Source organism: Dromiciops gliroides, chromosome 1 (assembly GCF_019393635.1).
Source record: "Dromiciops gliroides isolate mDroGli1 chromosome 1, mDroGli1.pri, whole genome shotgun sequence".
Lineage (NCBI taxonomy): Eukaryota > Metazoa > Chordata > Mammalia > Microbiotheria > Microbiotheriidae > Dromiciops > Dromiciops gliroides.
Window position 1 is genome coordinate 621,799,293 of NC_057861.1, and position 14,936 is coordinate 621,814,228.

At 39.9% G+C, this 14,936-nt stretch overlaps 1 protein-coding gene across 3 annotated transcripts in view; it reads left to right on the top strand.

Annotated features, from left to right (window-relative positions):
- LOC122743444 (CREB binding protein) overlaps window positions 1–5,088 on the top strand; it is a 170,181-nt gene extending 165,093 nt beyond the window's left edge. For all 3 annotated transcript variants that reach the window (XM_043988398.1, XM_043988406.1, XM_043988414.1), the window contains one exon: window positions 14–5,088. In XM_043988398.1, the coding sequence (XP_043844333.1) occupies window positions 14–2,155 (2,142 nt within the window). In that variant the 3' untranslated portion in view covers window positions 2,156–5,088. The remainder of the gene's footprint in view (window positions 1–13) is intronic.
- Window positions 5,089–14,936: the final 9,848 nt, after the last annotated feature.

Consider the following 14,936-nt stretch of genomic DNA (forward strand, 5'->3'; position numbering starts at 1 on the left):
TCTTTATTTCAAGGATTATGACCTCTGCATTAACTGCTACAACACTAAGAGTCATGACCATAAAATGGTTAAATGGGGCTTGGGCTTGGATGATGAAAGCAATAGCCAAGGAGAACAGCAGTCTAAGAGCCCCCAGGAATCACGGCGTCTGAGCATCCAACGTTGTATCCAGTCCTTGGTCCATGCTTGCCAGTGTCGAAATGCAAACTGCTCCTTGCCATCTTGTCAGAAGATGAAACGGGTTGTCCAGCATACAAAGGGCTGCAAGCGCAAGACCAATGGAGGCTGCCCAGTGTGCAAACAGCTCATTGCCCTTTGTTGCTACCATGCCAAACACTGCCAAGAGAACAAATGCCCAGTGCCATTCTGTCTCAACATCAAACATAAGCTCCGACAGCAGCAGATTCAGCATCGTCTGCAGCAGGCTCAACTCATGCGTCGACGAATGGCCACCATGAACACCCGCAATGTGCCTCAGCAAAGTTTGCCTTCTCCTACCTCAGCAACACCTGGTACCCCTACACAGCAGCCAAGCACCCCCCAGACGCCTCAGCCTCCCCCCCAGCCTCAGCCTTCACCTGTAAGCATGTCACCAGCTGGCTTCCCCAATGTGGCCAGAACACAACCCCCAACTACAGTCTCCACTGGAAAACCTACCAACCAGGTGGCAGCACCACCTCCTCCTGCCCAACCACCTCCAGCTGCTGTGGAAGCAGCTCGGCAGATTGAGCGAGAAGCTCAGCAACAGCAACATCTGTATAGAGTCAACAGCATCAACAATGGCCTGCCTCCAGGCCGTACAGGCATGGTGAATCAAGCTGTGGGGCCAGTGAATCAGATGCCTCAAGTGGGCATGAATGTACCCCGACCAAATCCAGTGACTGGGCCAGTAATGTCTAACATGCAGCCGGGCCAGTGGCAGCCAGCTCCAATTCCCCAGCAGCAGCCGATGGCAGGAATGCAGAGACCTGTCATGCCCATGCCAGCACAGCAGGCGGTTGCTGGGCCACGGATGCCGGGAGTGCAGCCCCCACGGAGTATCCCACCCAATGCCTTGCAGGATTTGTTACGGACACTGAAGTCCCCCAGTTCACCACAGCAACAGCAACAAGTGCTGAATATCCTCAAAGCAAATCCTCAACTTATGGCAGCTTTCATAAAGCAGCGAACAGCTAAATATGTGGCTAACCAGCCTGGAATGCAGCCCCAAACCAGCATCCAGCAGCAGACTGGAATGCAGCAGCCCATCATGCATACACAGCCTGCTCTACCAAACATGAGTGCAATGCAAGCAGGAGTTCAGAGGCCTAATGTCCCCCCTCAGCAGCAAGGAATGGGAGGCATGAATCCCCAGGGACAGGCGATCAACATCATGAACACAGGGCACAATCCCAGCATGGCAAGTATGAATCCACAGTACAGAGAAATGATTAGGAGGCAGTTGCTGCAGCAGCAGCAACAGCAGCAACAGCAACAACAAGGAGGTGCTGGGATGGCTGGTGCAATGGCAGGGCATAGCCAGTTCCAGCAGCCTCAAGGACCTGGGGGTTATCCCCAAGCCATGCAGCAACAAAGAATGCAACAACATTTATCCATACAGGGCGGCTCCATGGGCCAGATGGCTCAAATGGGACAACTGAGCCAAATGGGCCAGCCTGGCCTGGGGGCAGATGGCACCTCCAATATTCAGCAAGCACTGCAGCAGCGGATTCTGCAACAACAGCAAATGAAGCAGCAGATAGGGTCCCCAGGCCAGCCTAATCCTATGAGCCCACAGCAGCATATGCTCTCAGGACAACCACAGGCATCTCATCTCCCTGGCCAACAGATAGCCACCTCCCTCAGTAACCAGGTGCGGTCTCCAGCCCCTGTCCAGTCTCCACGTCCCCAGTCCCAGCCACCACATTCCAGCCCATCACCAAGGATACAACCCCAGCCTTCACCACATCACGTCTCACCCCAGACTGGTTCCCCCCACCCAGGACTTGCAGTTACCATGGCTAGCTCCATGGATCAGGGACATTTGGGTAACCCAGAACAGAGTGCAATGCTTCCGCAACTAAACACCCCAAACAGGAGTGCGTTGTCCAATGAATTATCCCTGGTTGGTGATACCACAGGAGACACACTAGAAAAATTTGTGGAGGGTTTGTAGCATTATGGGAGCATCACCTTTTTTTTTTTTTTCCTTTTCATGTTCTTGGACATTTTGTACTGAAAACCCAGACATCTAGGTTGTTTTTGATCCTAGATGGAACTGCTACTTCCAAGCCATGGAAGGACGAATTGCTGTTTAAAGAAACAATACAAAGAATATATTTTTTTGTTATACCAGTTGATTAAATATCTGGTCTCTTTTTGGTTTTTTTGTTTTTGTTTTTTTTGTTTTTGGGTTTTGTTTTTGTTTGGGGTTTTTTTGTTTTTTTTTGGTTTTTTTTTTGGTTTTGTTTTTTGGGGTGGGGGTTGTGGGAGGGGTGGTTTTGTTTGGATTCTTTTTTCATCATTGATAGTGACTCATGTCTTTTTTTTAAATGGGGAAAACAAGTTCATTATATTCATATTTTTTATTTGTATTTTCAAGACATTTGTGTTTAAAAGTGAGAAGAAAAAAATAATATTCAGAAACTGATTCCTGAAATAATGCAAGCTTATAATGTGTCCCGGTAACTTTCTGGTATGTTCCGGGAAGATTTTTTTTCTATAGTGAACTCTGCGGGCGTTCCAAGTATTACCCCTGGAAGATAGGAATTGACTCTTGCGTGCACACACACACACACACACACACACACACACACACACACACACACACTCTTATACATACTGGCTTATGCCAAAATCCTTGTCTTGCAGATGTAGAAATTGTTGCTTTGTTTCTCTGATAAAACTGGTTTTAGACGATAAAATAGGGATGATCACTCTTAGACCGTGCTGATTTTAATAGAGAAGAAACATTCTTTTCTTTCTTCTATGTGAAACTTGAAATGAGGAAAAGCAATTCTAGTGTAAATCATGCAAGCTCTATAATTACTATAAATAAGAAAATCCAAGAAGATTCAATCACTGTATAGAATGGTAAAATACCAACTCATTTCTTACTTATTATATCATATTGTTAAATAAACTGTGTGCAACAGACAAAAAGGGTGGTCCTTCTTGAATTCATGTACATGGTATTAACACTTAGTGTTTGGGGTTTTTTGTTATGAAAATGCTGTTTTCAACATTGTATTTGGACTATGCATGTCTTTTTTTCCCATTGTATATAAAGTACTGCTTAAAATTGATATAAATTACTGAAGTTTTTAACATGTATTCTGTTCTTTAAGATCCATGTAAGAATGTTTAAGGTTTTTATTTATTTATATATTTTTTTGGATTCTGTTCTTTGTAAGACATGATTCTGGTTATTCACTCATAGAAGCAGCCTGGGGCATTGGTAGTGGTGGCATGATTTATGACATATTTAGGTAACATGTCCGGTGAAGAGCAGCCTTTTTAGAGTATTTCCTTGGGAATGAGTGAAGCAAGGTCAGTCTATATCCCATACAGTTAATGCTTACAGGTATTCATAAGTTATATAATAGATGAATAGCCATTCTTTAAAAGGGCCTTGGATGAAACTTATTTTCTTTTTTCTTCCTTCCTTCCTTTCTTTTTTAACCCATCCTACCTCCTTTTTTAGCCTTTATGAAATACTGGATGAAGAGCCCATGTCCAGTTACTTAGTATGGGTGGCAGTCATTGGTCCTGAATAGAAAATCCAGGCCTGGTTTCATGAGCAACCAGAAAGCCAGAGGGAGGTTTACTTTAGGTGTTGTCCTTGATTCCCAACTGTTCTACCTGACCATTTGGCTTAAAATAGTACTACCTGCATTAAAAGTGGTAATTACAGATTCTTCTACCTCCAGAGCTTACCCTGATCCATTGTTGTAGTTGGCTCTTGCTTATCTGGCCCAGGCTAAATCCTATATTCTTGTGGAAGTCTTCAGTATCTGTTAGGAACTGAGCCAAAGGAGTAAAGTTCTCTAGTCAGGGAATTTGCTAATGGAAGTTCACCTTTGTTCCTACCAATAAATCTATAACTGGCCCCAAGCCAATGATGTGATTAAGTATGGCCATCCCAATACTGTGGGAACACCCTATACTCATCCACTCATCCAAGTGGCCCTGCTGATCCCCCTTAGGTCCAGTTTTCAGATGCTTATAATGAGTGGGTTGATCATTTTAATTCCATGATTACTGTAAAAATTGCATACACTTCAGAGAAGGATCACCAATGGAGAGATTTCAAGTTAGACTAATCTTGTTTAGTCTGCTGCACCGTAGGTTGCTAATGACTTGAATTCTGTTTCTCCTAGTATCCCCAGTCCCTAAATGAAATGGGAATTCTAGATCAAGTGGGTTTTCTGTGGAATAAAAATCATGGCCCAAATATACTCCTTTTGGCCCTCTTGTTTCTGGAGATATTTTCAAAATGCTTTGTTTCAGAATCTAAATCTGAGGAAGCTTTCCCAGTAGCTTAAACCTTGCAATCCACTTTTGCACAGTGTTCCATGATTTGAGTTTTAATAATGTAGATTAGTTGAACTAGACTTGCATCAGATAAGAGTGCAGGACACCCCCCCCCCACCCCACGTCCCCACTGATATAATAAACAATGCTTATTAGCAGTGCTTAGCTTGCTTAATTTTTACATATATTAGCCCCTGCCAGTATTACCTTTTTACTAGTGGGACAGTATCGGACAGTATGTTAAAACAACAGAGATAATTGTAGCTGGTGATTTGTGAAACTGGAGAGCTATTGGCCCCATACTGTGAATATGGCATACTCCCACCTTGTTTAGTCTTTCTAACCTGTTAAATGAAGAGCATTTCTGTTAAAAGGTTTTTCTGCAATTTGAAACTCTTTGTACCAACTTCAACATCTTTGGATTCCTCATCCCATGCAACTGTCTTAAGCAATCAAGATGTCAAAAGATGGGGCTGAGGGTGTGGTCAGTGGACACTAACCCTGAGCTTGTCAGAAGGAAATTGCTGTAAGAAAGATGGAAAGCCCCAATGCTGTGTCTCATGCTGTATACTTAAAAGGGGGGGGAGGGGAGGGGAGGGGAGGGGGAAAGTCCTATATTTGTGATCAAAAAGAGGAAACTTGAAATGTGCTGGTGTTTATAATAAAAGCTGGTAAAACTGCTTGGATTCAAGGATGGTTCCAATTGGCTAGTGACCTTTAGAATTAGTTTAGCCGTTAAGTCAAAAAAATTGAAGGAACTCAGTTGAGTTTCTCCAGTGTACATATTGGTGGGGTGTTTTGTTTTTTTGGTGGCTATGGGGTTTTTAAGTTATAAGTAGTTTAGAATTTTTGAAATTGACTGTAGGATGAAGACTTTGCCCGAGAAGCATTAGTTGGAGGAGCTTACATTACTACTAAAATCTAAGACCTACTACTAAGTTAAAGAAACACTTGTCTGCAAAAGAAATTGTAACATGACTCGAGCTAAAGCTTGCCCTTTTTTGTTATATTACAAAAAATGCATTTCATCTCAAAATCAGTTATTAAGGTGAACAGTCAGTGTGGTATCTGAGGAGGTTCAATGGGAAACACTTAATGCTACTTCTGGAACCAGAGAGAATCCATTGAAAACATTTTAATTTAGTAAATAGAAACAAACAGCAGTATTTAAAGCAAACAACATTCACTCAGTTTGGATCAAGACCCCAGGTATGTATGAAATATGCAAAAGAATATTTACATGTTATTTGTAGAGGCAAGATGATAAACCATGAAGAAATGAAGGCATCTAGATTTTAGAATTTTTAGGAAACTTACAGCTCTTTAAATATGCTATTGCTTATAAAGCTTACTAGTGAATTCTGTTCATGTATAGATAAGGATTTACAAAATTATTTTGTGCAAATGATGCCCTTAAAATATTTAGTTTTGATATGGGGAGAAAGCACGTGGGTCCTTAGGATTCCTCTGTAAGGAATTACACTCTCACACAAGTCCTGTTTAGGAATACAAGAACAGGTTTATTGGGGTACAAGAGAAACTGGCCGGGAGGACAACTAGCTTGGGTAGCTCCCTTTTATAGGGCTGAGATGGCGTGGATAAAATGTCCCTTATTGGGTGATGGGTTGGAAGTCGTCTAGTGGTGGGTTGGGGTAGTTTGATGATGGGTCGTGGGCAATCTGATGATGGGCGTTAACGCCATCCTGGTGGGTCCGAGCAATCTGCTGGTGGGTGGTTTCTTTGTCCTCTCCTGGTGCAGCCATGCCTAACAGGAGGACTGAAATGCCGGGTGGTGGTCCTTGCTCAGTTCTATTCGGTGCTGCTTATCGATCTTTGGGGTGTGTCTGTCCTTGGTTGAGCTCAAGGAGAGTCCTCCTTGATCTCAGGGGAAAACTGGGGTTTCAAGGAAAAAGTTCCTTGACCTCCCCAGACAATTTCAAGTAGTTTAATATTTCTCTTAGCAAATTTTTTCCATAACTAGTACAAAAACATGTTTTGTCTAGTCCCTTTCTTAGCAATTATGGGAGAGTAATAGGATTGGACTTAAGAAGGTATTGCTAAATTTTTAAAGAAATATTTTCTTAAAATTGCTGAATGTCAAGCATTTTAATAATTTTAAAAAGATACCTTTTTACATGACATTCTTGTGTGAATTTATCTTTTATTTACCTGATATAAACAGGTAATTCTTTGTAACGGAATTTTAACAAGAGGAAGGCAGAATTTTAATAGAAAAAGAAATGTAGCCATTTAAGATGTGATGCTACTTTAGTTATTTATTGACCAAATTCAAGGGTAGGTTACAGCTCTGTACGGTCAAACAGTTTGGGTTTGAAGTCTAAATGTGTTAGCATTGAGAGCCTTTTTAGGAGAAGGGCACAATTCAGTTTTTCCAATTTGTACAGATAACAAATACGGGTATGTTTTTAAACCTATAGAAGTTTAACTACAATTATTATGGATATCCCAGAAGTCTTAATTGCAACCTTAATTTACTAAAGTTTGACACTACCTAAGACTTTTGGAACACTCTGTAAGATGGAAGTCAATACATCTATATCTAGTTCTAGTTCTACCATTGGCAAGCTATAACATTAAATAGATTAATTACCTAAACTTCTGTTTCTTCATCCGTGAAGTGGAGAGTAGGACTAAAGTGGACCTCCCTTCATATAGAACGCTACCATCTAAGGTCCTTTGGTTATCCCTATTGCTGGGCATGTCTCGCTTTTCTGGGTTTTTCTATTGTGTCTTTTTTGTTCCTTTCTCATGTCTCTCCATTACTCCCTTAAAGGAGTTCTTAAATTTTTTTGTTGTGAATCCATATAGCAGTCTAGTGAATTCTGTGGACCCCTTCTCATAATAATGTTTTTAAATGCACAAAATAAATTGCATGGGCTTAAAGAAAATCAATTATATTGAAATGCAGTATATATACACACATATACATACACATACATAGACTTTTTAAAGTACACATCCCTTAGGCCGATAATCTCTGCCAAAAGTCCAAAGTAGCAATTGAGCCAGAAGACAAGGTTACCTTGTTTCATAGTTAAAGGTAAGGGAGCTCCCTTCTTTCCTCCCCAGTCCCAAATTTTAAAATGTTAGAAGCTTGGAAGCAGAAAAATAGAAGAGAGCTTCTGGTCAACTTCTAGCAGTTAAATAATCTCTGCTGGCAAGAAGCATATGCAATGCCAGATTCTCCAGCCAGGGCAACTTTTTGGTGGTGTGGTTCTTGGTGGGGAAGAAACTTACATTATGGTGCTAAAATAAACAGTGAAGAATAAATAGGCTTAAAATTTGCTGCAGAAAAGTGCTCAAGGTAAAGCTTTAGAAGAACTTTAATTGCATTGTGTGCACTATTAGAAAGCCATGGAATTGGCTTCTTTTGAAATGTATTGCAAATGAATACCTAACTTGGAAATCCAGTCTTTTAAAAACAGTCTATTTGCTTTATGATAATCTGAATAGCGGGGTGCCTTAGTGTATTTAATTTGCCCCTAACTTGAGGCTTGACTCTTGGGTAAAGAGATGCTTTGGTGCAGGGAAATTGACTAAATGACTTCTAAGGGTCTTTCCTTACTCTGAGGATAAAAATGACTGTGATTTAGGATCCAAGGCATAAGAGCTTTGCAGAAGGCCAAATAAGGCTCTCCAATGTGAGCATAAGGAAATGAGGATGCCCTACAGCAAGGCTTCTTGACATTTTTTTTTTTTTAGTGAGGCAATTGGGGTTAAGTGACTTGCCCAGGGTCACACAGCTAGTAAGTGTTAAGTGTCTGAGGCCGGATTTGAACTCAGGTACTCCTGACTCCAGGGCCGGTGCTCCATCCACTGCGCCACCTAGCTGCCCTGACATTTTTTGTATGATGAGTCCCTTTGGCACTCTAGTGAAATGTATGCACCCCTTCTCAGAATGGTGATCTTAAATACATAAAATTGTATAGTATTAAGGAAGTCAATTATATTGAAATACAATGATCAAATTAGTGGGGACTGCGGCAGAGGGTTCATAGATTCCAGGCTAAGAACTGCTGTCCAAGAGGTTCTAAGAAGATCCCTAGCATAGTGTATAATGAGGGCCTCAAACCAAAGCACTGATAGGGGTGTAGGAGGATGTCAAAAAGACATACACAGAAAGCTGATTTTTAAGCAAAACAAAAACCCCATAATCCTTAAATATTCACAGAGAATTCTCTCCAATTTGGACTGAAATAAAATGAAAAGTATTTTTCTCAACCTGAACTTAACAAAAACAGGATTTGCCAAGTTGCATAGGTGAACCTAAGGGTAATTGTGGAGGATGGTGATTGTAATAGTTTATTTCTATAATACTTATGTTTCCAAAACACTTGACTTTAGCGCAAGTGTATGGTAAATGGCACAGATACTATTAACCCCTCTTTTGCAAATGAGGAAACAGTCTCCAAGGTTGTGACCAACCCATGGCCACATAATTTAGTAAGAATATTCAAAATGAGACTTAGACCTGAATCTTTGAATGTGCATTCTCTCCATTAACCCTTCCTATACACAAGACCATGGGCTTCATATGCTAGTTACTGGGAAAGCCTGAGAAACTTGAAGCTTAAAAATCAGAAAATTTGTACCACAATAAAGTGGGGTGTTTTTTTCTTTTAGGAAAATGGAATGTTAAAGGGAAGAAAACTCCATGGTTTCAGTGGGAAAGTGGACGGGGAGTTGGGGGAGGGCACTGAAAATATATACATGCTAATGAGAGGCATATCAAATCATCTGTTAGATGGCACCTTCAGAATCCAGCAATGATGTTCCATGGAAAGACAGTTGAAACTTCACAAACTATTTGGATGTTGGTAACTCACATATACTAAAGCATTTAAAAGTGCTTTCTTTACAATAACCCTTAGGTTTTGGTTTTTCATTGAGGTTTTGTTTTTGTGTGTGTGAGAGGCAATTGGGGGTTAAGTGACTTGCCCAGGGTCACACAGCTAGTAAGTGTTAAGTGAGGTCGGATTTGAACTCAGGTCCTCCTGAATCTAGGGCCGGTGCTCCATCCACTGCGCCACCTAGCTGCCCCCTCTTTTAGTTTTTAAATCGCTATTTTACAGGTAAGCAAAGTCTCAAAAGGGTGAAATGACTTGCTCATAGCCTTTTAGCTCACATCCATTACACCATGCTGAGGCTGAGAAAGGACCTCAAAAAATGCAAAAAACTACCTGCGAAGTGCTGGGGCACTTGGGATGCAAGAGCCAAGATTAAATAATCCCTGCTCTCAAGGTTCCATTAGGATTCATTGGGAAGAATACAGTATGCACACATATGGTTACTGAGGGAACACTGATAACTAGGGTGGTAAAGCTTCACAGAGAAAGTAAAAGTTCTGAGGGGCAAACATGGGAAAGGGAATATAAATAAGAATGTCCTGTGGGGATGTACAAAGCAGCTGCTGGCACATTGAGTTCAGTTAGAACGTAGCATGCTAGGTAGGTAGGTTGGGACCAGACTGGTGAGCCTTAAAAGCAAAGTCAAGTTTGTTTTTTACCCTAAAAGGAATGAAGAAAAGTTTTTGTGCAGGAGAGTGGCATAATTACTAGCCATGTATTGGTCTCAGATCTATCCCTAGGGGATGCTGAAAGACAACAGATCCTTTGAGTACACGCAGGAAAACATTTTGTGTGCATATGTGCGTGTGCATGAGCGAGCACACACATGAGCACTCTCCAGTTGGAGTAGTGAGAAAATAAGGGCTACACAGGCCCCTTGGAGGGAGATGGTGTATAAAAGCTGTGAAATGATGTATCTCCAGACTGATATTCTAGCAAGAGCTGAGGGGACAAACTACTTTAGCACCCAAGAAGAAAGGAAGAATACTGATGTCCCTCTTTGAGGGGCAGAAGCTACCATCTACTGCTTGAGTCTTGTGATACCTGTTACCTTTGAAAAAATTAGGTACTTTTAAAAAAATGACTACCTGTTCTTAGCAAGGAGAGGACTATGTTCCTAGGAAATGTAAACTGTATTTCAAAGCTATGTAGAGGAATATATAGGAACCAAAAAAAGTCTTTGTTAATACAAACTAAATTCATATGCTATCTAGTTACATGTTACACAGAACCCAGACTGTCATATTAGTCTACCTTTCTTTGGAAGAGAGGGTTTGTAGGAAGAAATAAGTATAGTAATGTAGAAAAAGTTCAGAAGACATAATTTCTGAGTAATCATTTTATTAATTATGGCTAGCAAATAATAAAAGAACAGTCATTTGGCCTTCTCTCATAAACCAAAGACCCCTCCTGGAGGCCTCTTGACTCTTTTATACTTTTTCAAGAGTGGTTGTTCCTAAAAGGTGGCAATCAACTCTGGTTAACAACTAAGAATGAATAATAAGAAGGGTTTGTTCTAATGAGGGTTTCGATTACCAGGACTCTGATATCTCTGTCTTGGACAAAGGGACATCTCTGCCTAGACCACCCCTGCCTAGCTCATTCTAGACCAGAACTTCTTAAATTATTTCCCTCACAATCCCCTTTATGCCCCCAGAAATTTTTACACAACCCTGTAGTATATAGGTATAATAAAATAGGTATACATAACCTTTTACTGTTGCCATATTTTTGCAACTCCCACATTCAGTTACACAACCCACAGTTTAAGAAGCTTTGATCTAGACAAAGGGGGTCCACCTCCACTCAAACATGTCTAACTAGAACACAATGGGCTGGAATTCACCTGGGCTGGAATTCACCTAGACTAGAATTTCTTTACTAGACTCTCTTTTTCAGATGAAATCTAAGTTTTCCCAGTTGGGTAAGTCTATTTTTTAAGTCTTTTTTTATCTTAAAAGTATTTTATTATTTTCTAGTTATATGTAGAGATAGTTTTCAACATTTATTTTTATAAGATTTCTAGTTCCAAATTTTTCTTCCTCCCCCCTCCCCAAGACAGCAACTAATCTGATATAGGTTATATATGTACAGTCACATTAAACATATTTCTACATTAGTCATGCTGTGAAAGAAGAATTAGAGCAAAAGGGGAAAACCTCAAAAAAGAAAAAGAAATAGTATGGTTCAATCTACATCTAGATGCCACAGATCTTTTTTTTTCTGGATTTGGAGAACATTTTCCATCATGAGTCCTTTGGAACTATCTTGGACCATTGTATTGCTGAGAGGAGTCGTCTATCACAGTTGATCAACACACAATGTTGTTGATAATGCGCACAATGTTCTCCTGGTTCTGCTCATCTCACTCAGCATCAGTTCATGTAAGTCCTTCCAGGTTTCTCTGAAATCTGTCTGCTCCTCATTTCTTACAGCACAATAGTATTCCATTACATTCATATACCATACCAGTTGGGTAAGTCTTACCCAAGTTTTCATTTCATCATCAGTCCTGTCCTTCAGAAAACAAAACTTTGACCTAATCTTCAACTGAAGAAATAGGAAGGGAAAAAAAATCCTAGATCTCCCCAATATTAACAACTGGTTATTTAATTATCTTTTCTCTCAGTATGATCTTCCAATTTCTGCCCCATGTAACAATTTTTTAACCAGCTGGAAAGGTAATTTAGGCTATCCCACAATGGAAATTACATACAAGTAGGCTGTTATGCATTAAAATAAAATAAAATAAAACAAACTTATGCAAAGCCTGCATCATCTAAAGAACATTTAGAGACTAGATTTAGATATTACCTTGTTTATGCAGAAGCCAAACAAATTTCAAAGCATCTCATTGTAGATTAGATTTGTTGGTTTGGTTTAACCCTATAATTTTCATTGATTGGTTGTATGAAGGAGTCCTGTCAAGGTAATTGATAAACAGAGAATCAGAGAAACAATTTTAGAGAATGGCAAGAGGATCAGTTCAATTTCAGCCCAACCTTCTACATCTGTAGTTCTGAGCAATGAAAATACATGGGCCCATTCCCCCCACCCCCCTGAAGTTTGATTTGGAAAAAGAATTGAGAAAATACACTTTCCCCCTTTGCAGATTTGGGGGACTGTGAGTGTGTGGAACGTCAGATGTACTGTTAGACATAGTTGAAATGTTGGTTGTTTGTTTTACTGAATCTTGGTGTGTGTTTTTTTCTTTTTCAATTTATTACAAGGAATAAAGGGCAATTTTTTTTTCCAAAAAAGGAGGTGATTGCAAAAAACAAAAGATATAAATAAAACTAAGATTAAGGGGGGAGATGCAGAGAAGAAGAAAATAAATGTCTGCAGTGGCTCATGCCCACAGAATTTATTGAAAGGTGCTTAAATGCATTCTGAATTAAAGAAAAAGATTAACCTGAGTTTATGTAATTTGGATTTTAACTACATTTTTTTGGGTATCCTAATTTTTTTTTTTTTGTGGTGAGGCAATTGGGGTTAAGTGACTTGCCCAGGGTCACACAGCTAGTAAGTGTCAAGTGTCTGATGCCGGATTTGAACTCAGGTCCTCCTGACTCCAGGGCCAGTGCTCTATCCACTGCACCACCCAGCTGCCCCAAGTATCCTAATCTTTTAAATTTAGTAATCCATCTAATGTGCTAGGTAACCAAATTAACAAAATTCATATCTTCTCTTTGTATAGGGTCTTTAATTTTTCAAAGAATTTTCATGGCCATTGTTCAATTTGCCTTTACAAGTACTCTGAGATAAAGAGGTAAAGGAAATTATCTCTATTGTACAGATAGAAATTAGGGCTCAAGGAGGTTGTGACTTGTGTAGTCATATAGTTGATTACTGGTAAGACTCATATTAGAACATGAGTTCCATGGCACCAAACCCCATCTTTCCTCAAGCAGAACAAGCTTATTCCTCAAGCATTCTGAGAAAATGAGTGTTTCTATGCAATGGACTAGATGGTCTCTGAAGTGCTTTCCAACTCTAGAATTGTATTGTTCCATCATGGACAGTTTGCTTTAAGTATAAATGTACAGGGCAGCTGGGTGGCGCAGTGGATAAAGCACTGGCCCTGGATTCAGGAGTACCTGAGTTCAAATCTGGCTTCAGACACTTGACACTTACTAGCTGTGTGACCCTGGGCAAGTCACTTAACCCCCCTTGCCCTGCAAAAAAAACAAAACAAAAAAGTATAAATGTACAAATAAAGCCAGGTTAGGTTAGGAGAGAGCACTAGAGGCTGAAAAAGTTGGAATAGCTCAAGACAACATTTATAAGTTAGAAAAAATATGATGGAAACTCAAATTCAGTTGACTAGGCACTTGCTGAACAGTGTCATATACATTGCATCTTACCTATATGCAAATGGATCTGCACTCTTATCTATTTGGGTCTACAATGATGTAAATTGAAAACCATCTATGTCTACCCCTCCTGTGTCATTTTTGTCCATATTCTATCATATATTCACCACTAGAAATCCACTCAAAGTGCTGTGGGGGAGGGGGAAATCCCCACTTTGTCCTGACATCTCAAGGATACCAGTGGATTCAGACTATCCAACTATTATTCTCCAATGTTTCCATGTGACCAAACCAACTTTTGAATATTTTTTTTCTTCTTTTTGTGGGGCAATGAGGGTTAAGTGACTTGCCCAGCGTCACACAGCCAGTAAATGTCAAGTGTCTGAGGCTGGATTTGAACTCAGGTCCTCCTGAATCCAGGGCCAGTGCTTTATCCACTGCACCACCTAGCTGCCCCTAAACCAACTTTTAAAAATCATACATTTCCCTTATGATATCCTTTTCTCTGGTCCTTCTATGTAGTTTCTTCTTTGTTATAAGTTGCATTTTGTTCATACCCATCATATCTTCATTTCTCTGTAATACTAATATTTTATTCTTCAGAGACTATTATGTTTCATAACTTATGGCCATACAAAAGGAAGGAGGAAAAGAAGAAAGAAACCTGCAGGATATTTGGTATGAAAAAGATAGACCTTTGTTTCTGAGAGAAGTTTGAGGTCATTAAAAGTTAAGACAGTCCTGTTTATTCTCCTTCTCCTGTTTTTATTCTGGACACAACTTGTCCAGTTGTATTCTCTGTCATATACAGATACATACATACATACATACATATATATATTAAAATATATACACATATGTGTGTATGTATATACACATATACATATATACACACATTATATATGCACACATACACACACACAAACTCTATAGGGTCATTTAGCAGTATGTCATAAACTGAACAGTAGACATACTTTAGCTACTTGGTTTTTCTTATGCAAAGGTTCACTCAAATACTTTTTTTTTTTTTTGCAAAGGGCAATGAGGGTTAAGTGACTTGCCCAGGGTCACACAGCTAGTAAGTGTCAAGTGTTTGAGGCCAGAGTTGAACTCAGGTCCTTCTGAATCCAGACCCAGTGATTTATCCACTGTGTCATTTAGCTGCCCCATCTGAATACTTTTGAGCCATTAAGTCAGTCAGGCACTTACTATATACCAGGAATTGTTCTAAGCTAGTGAAATG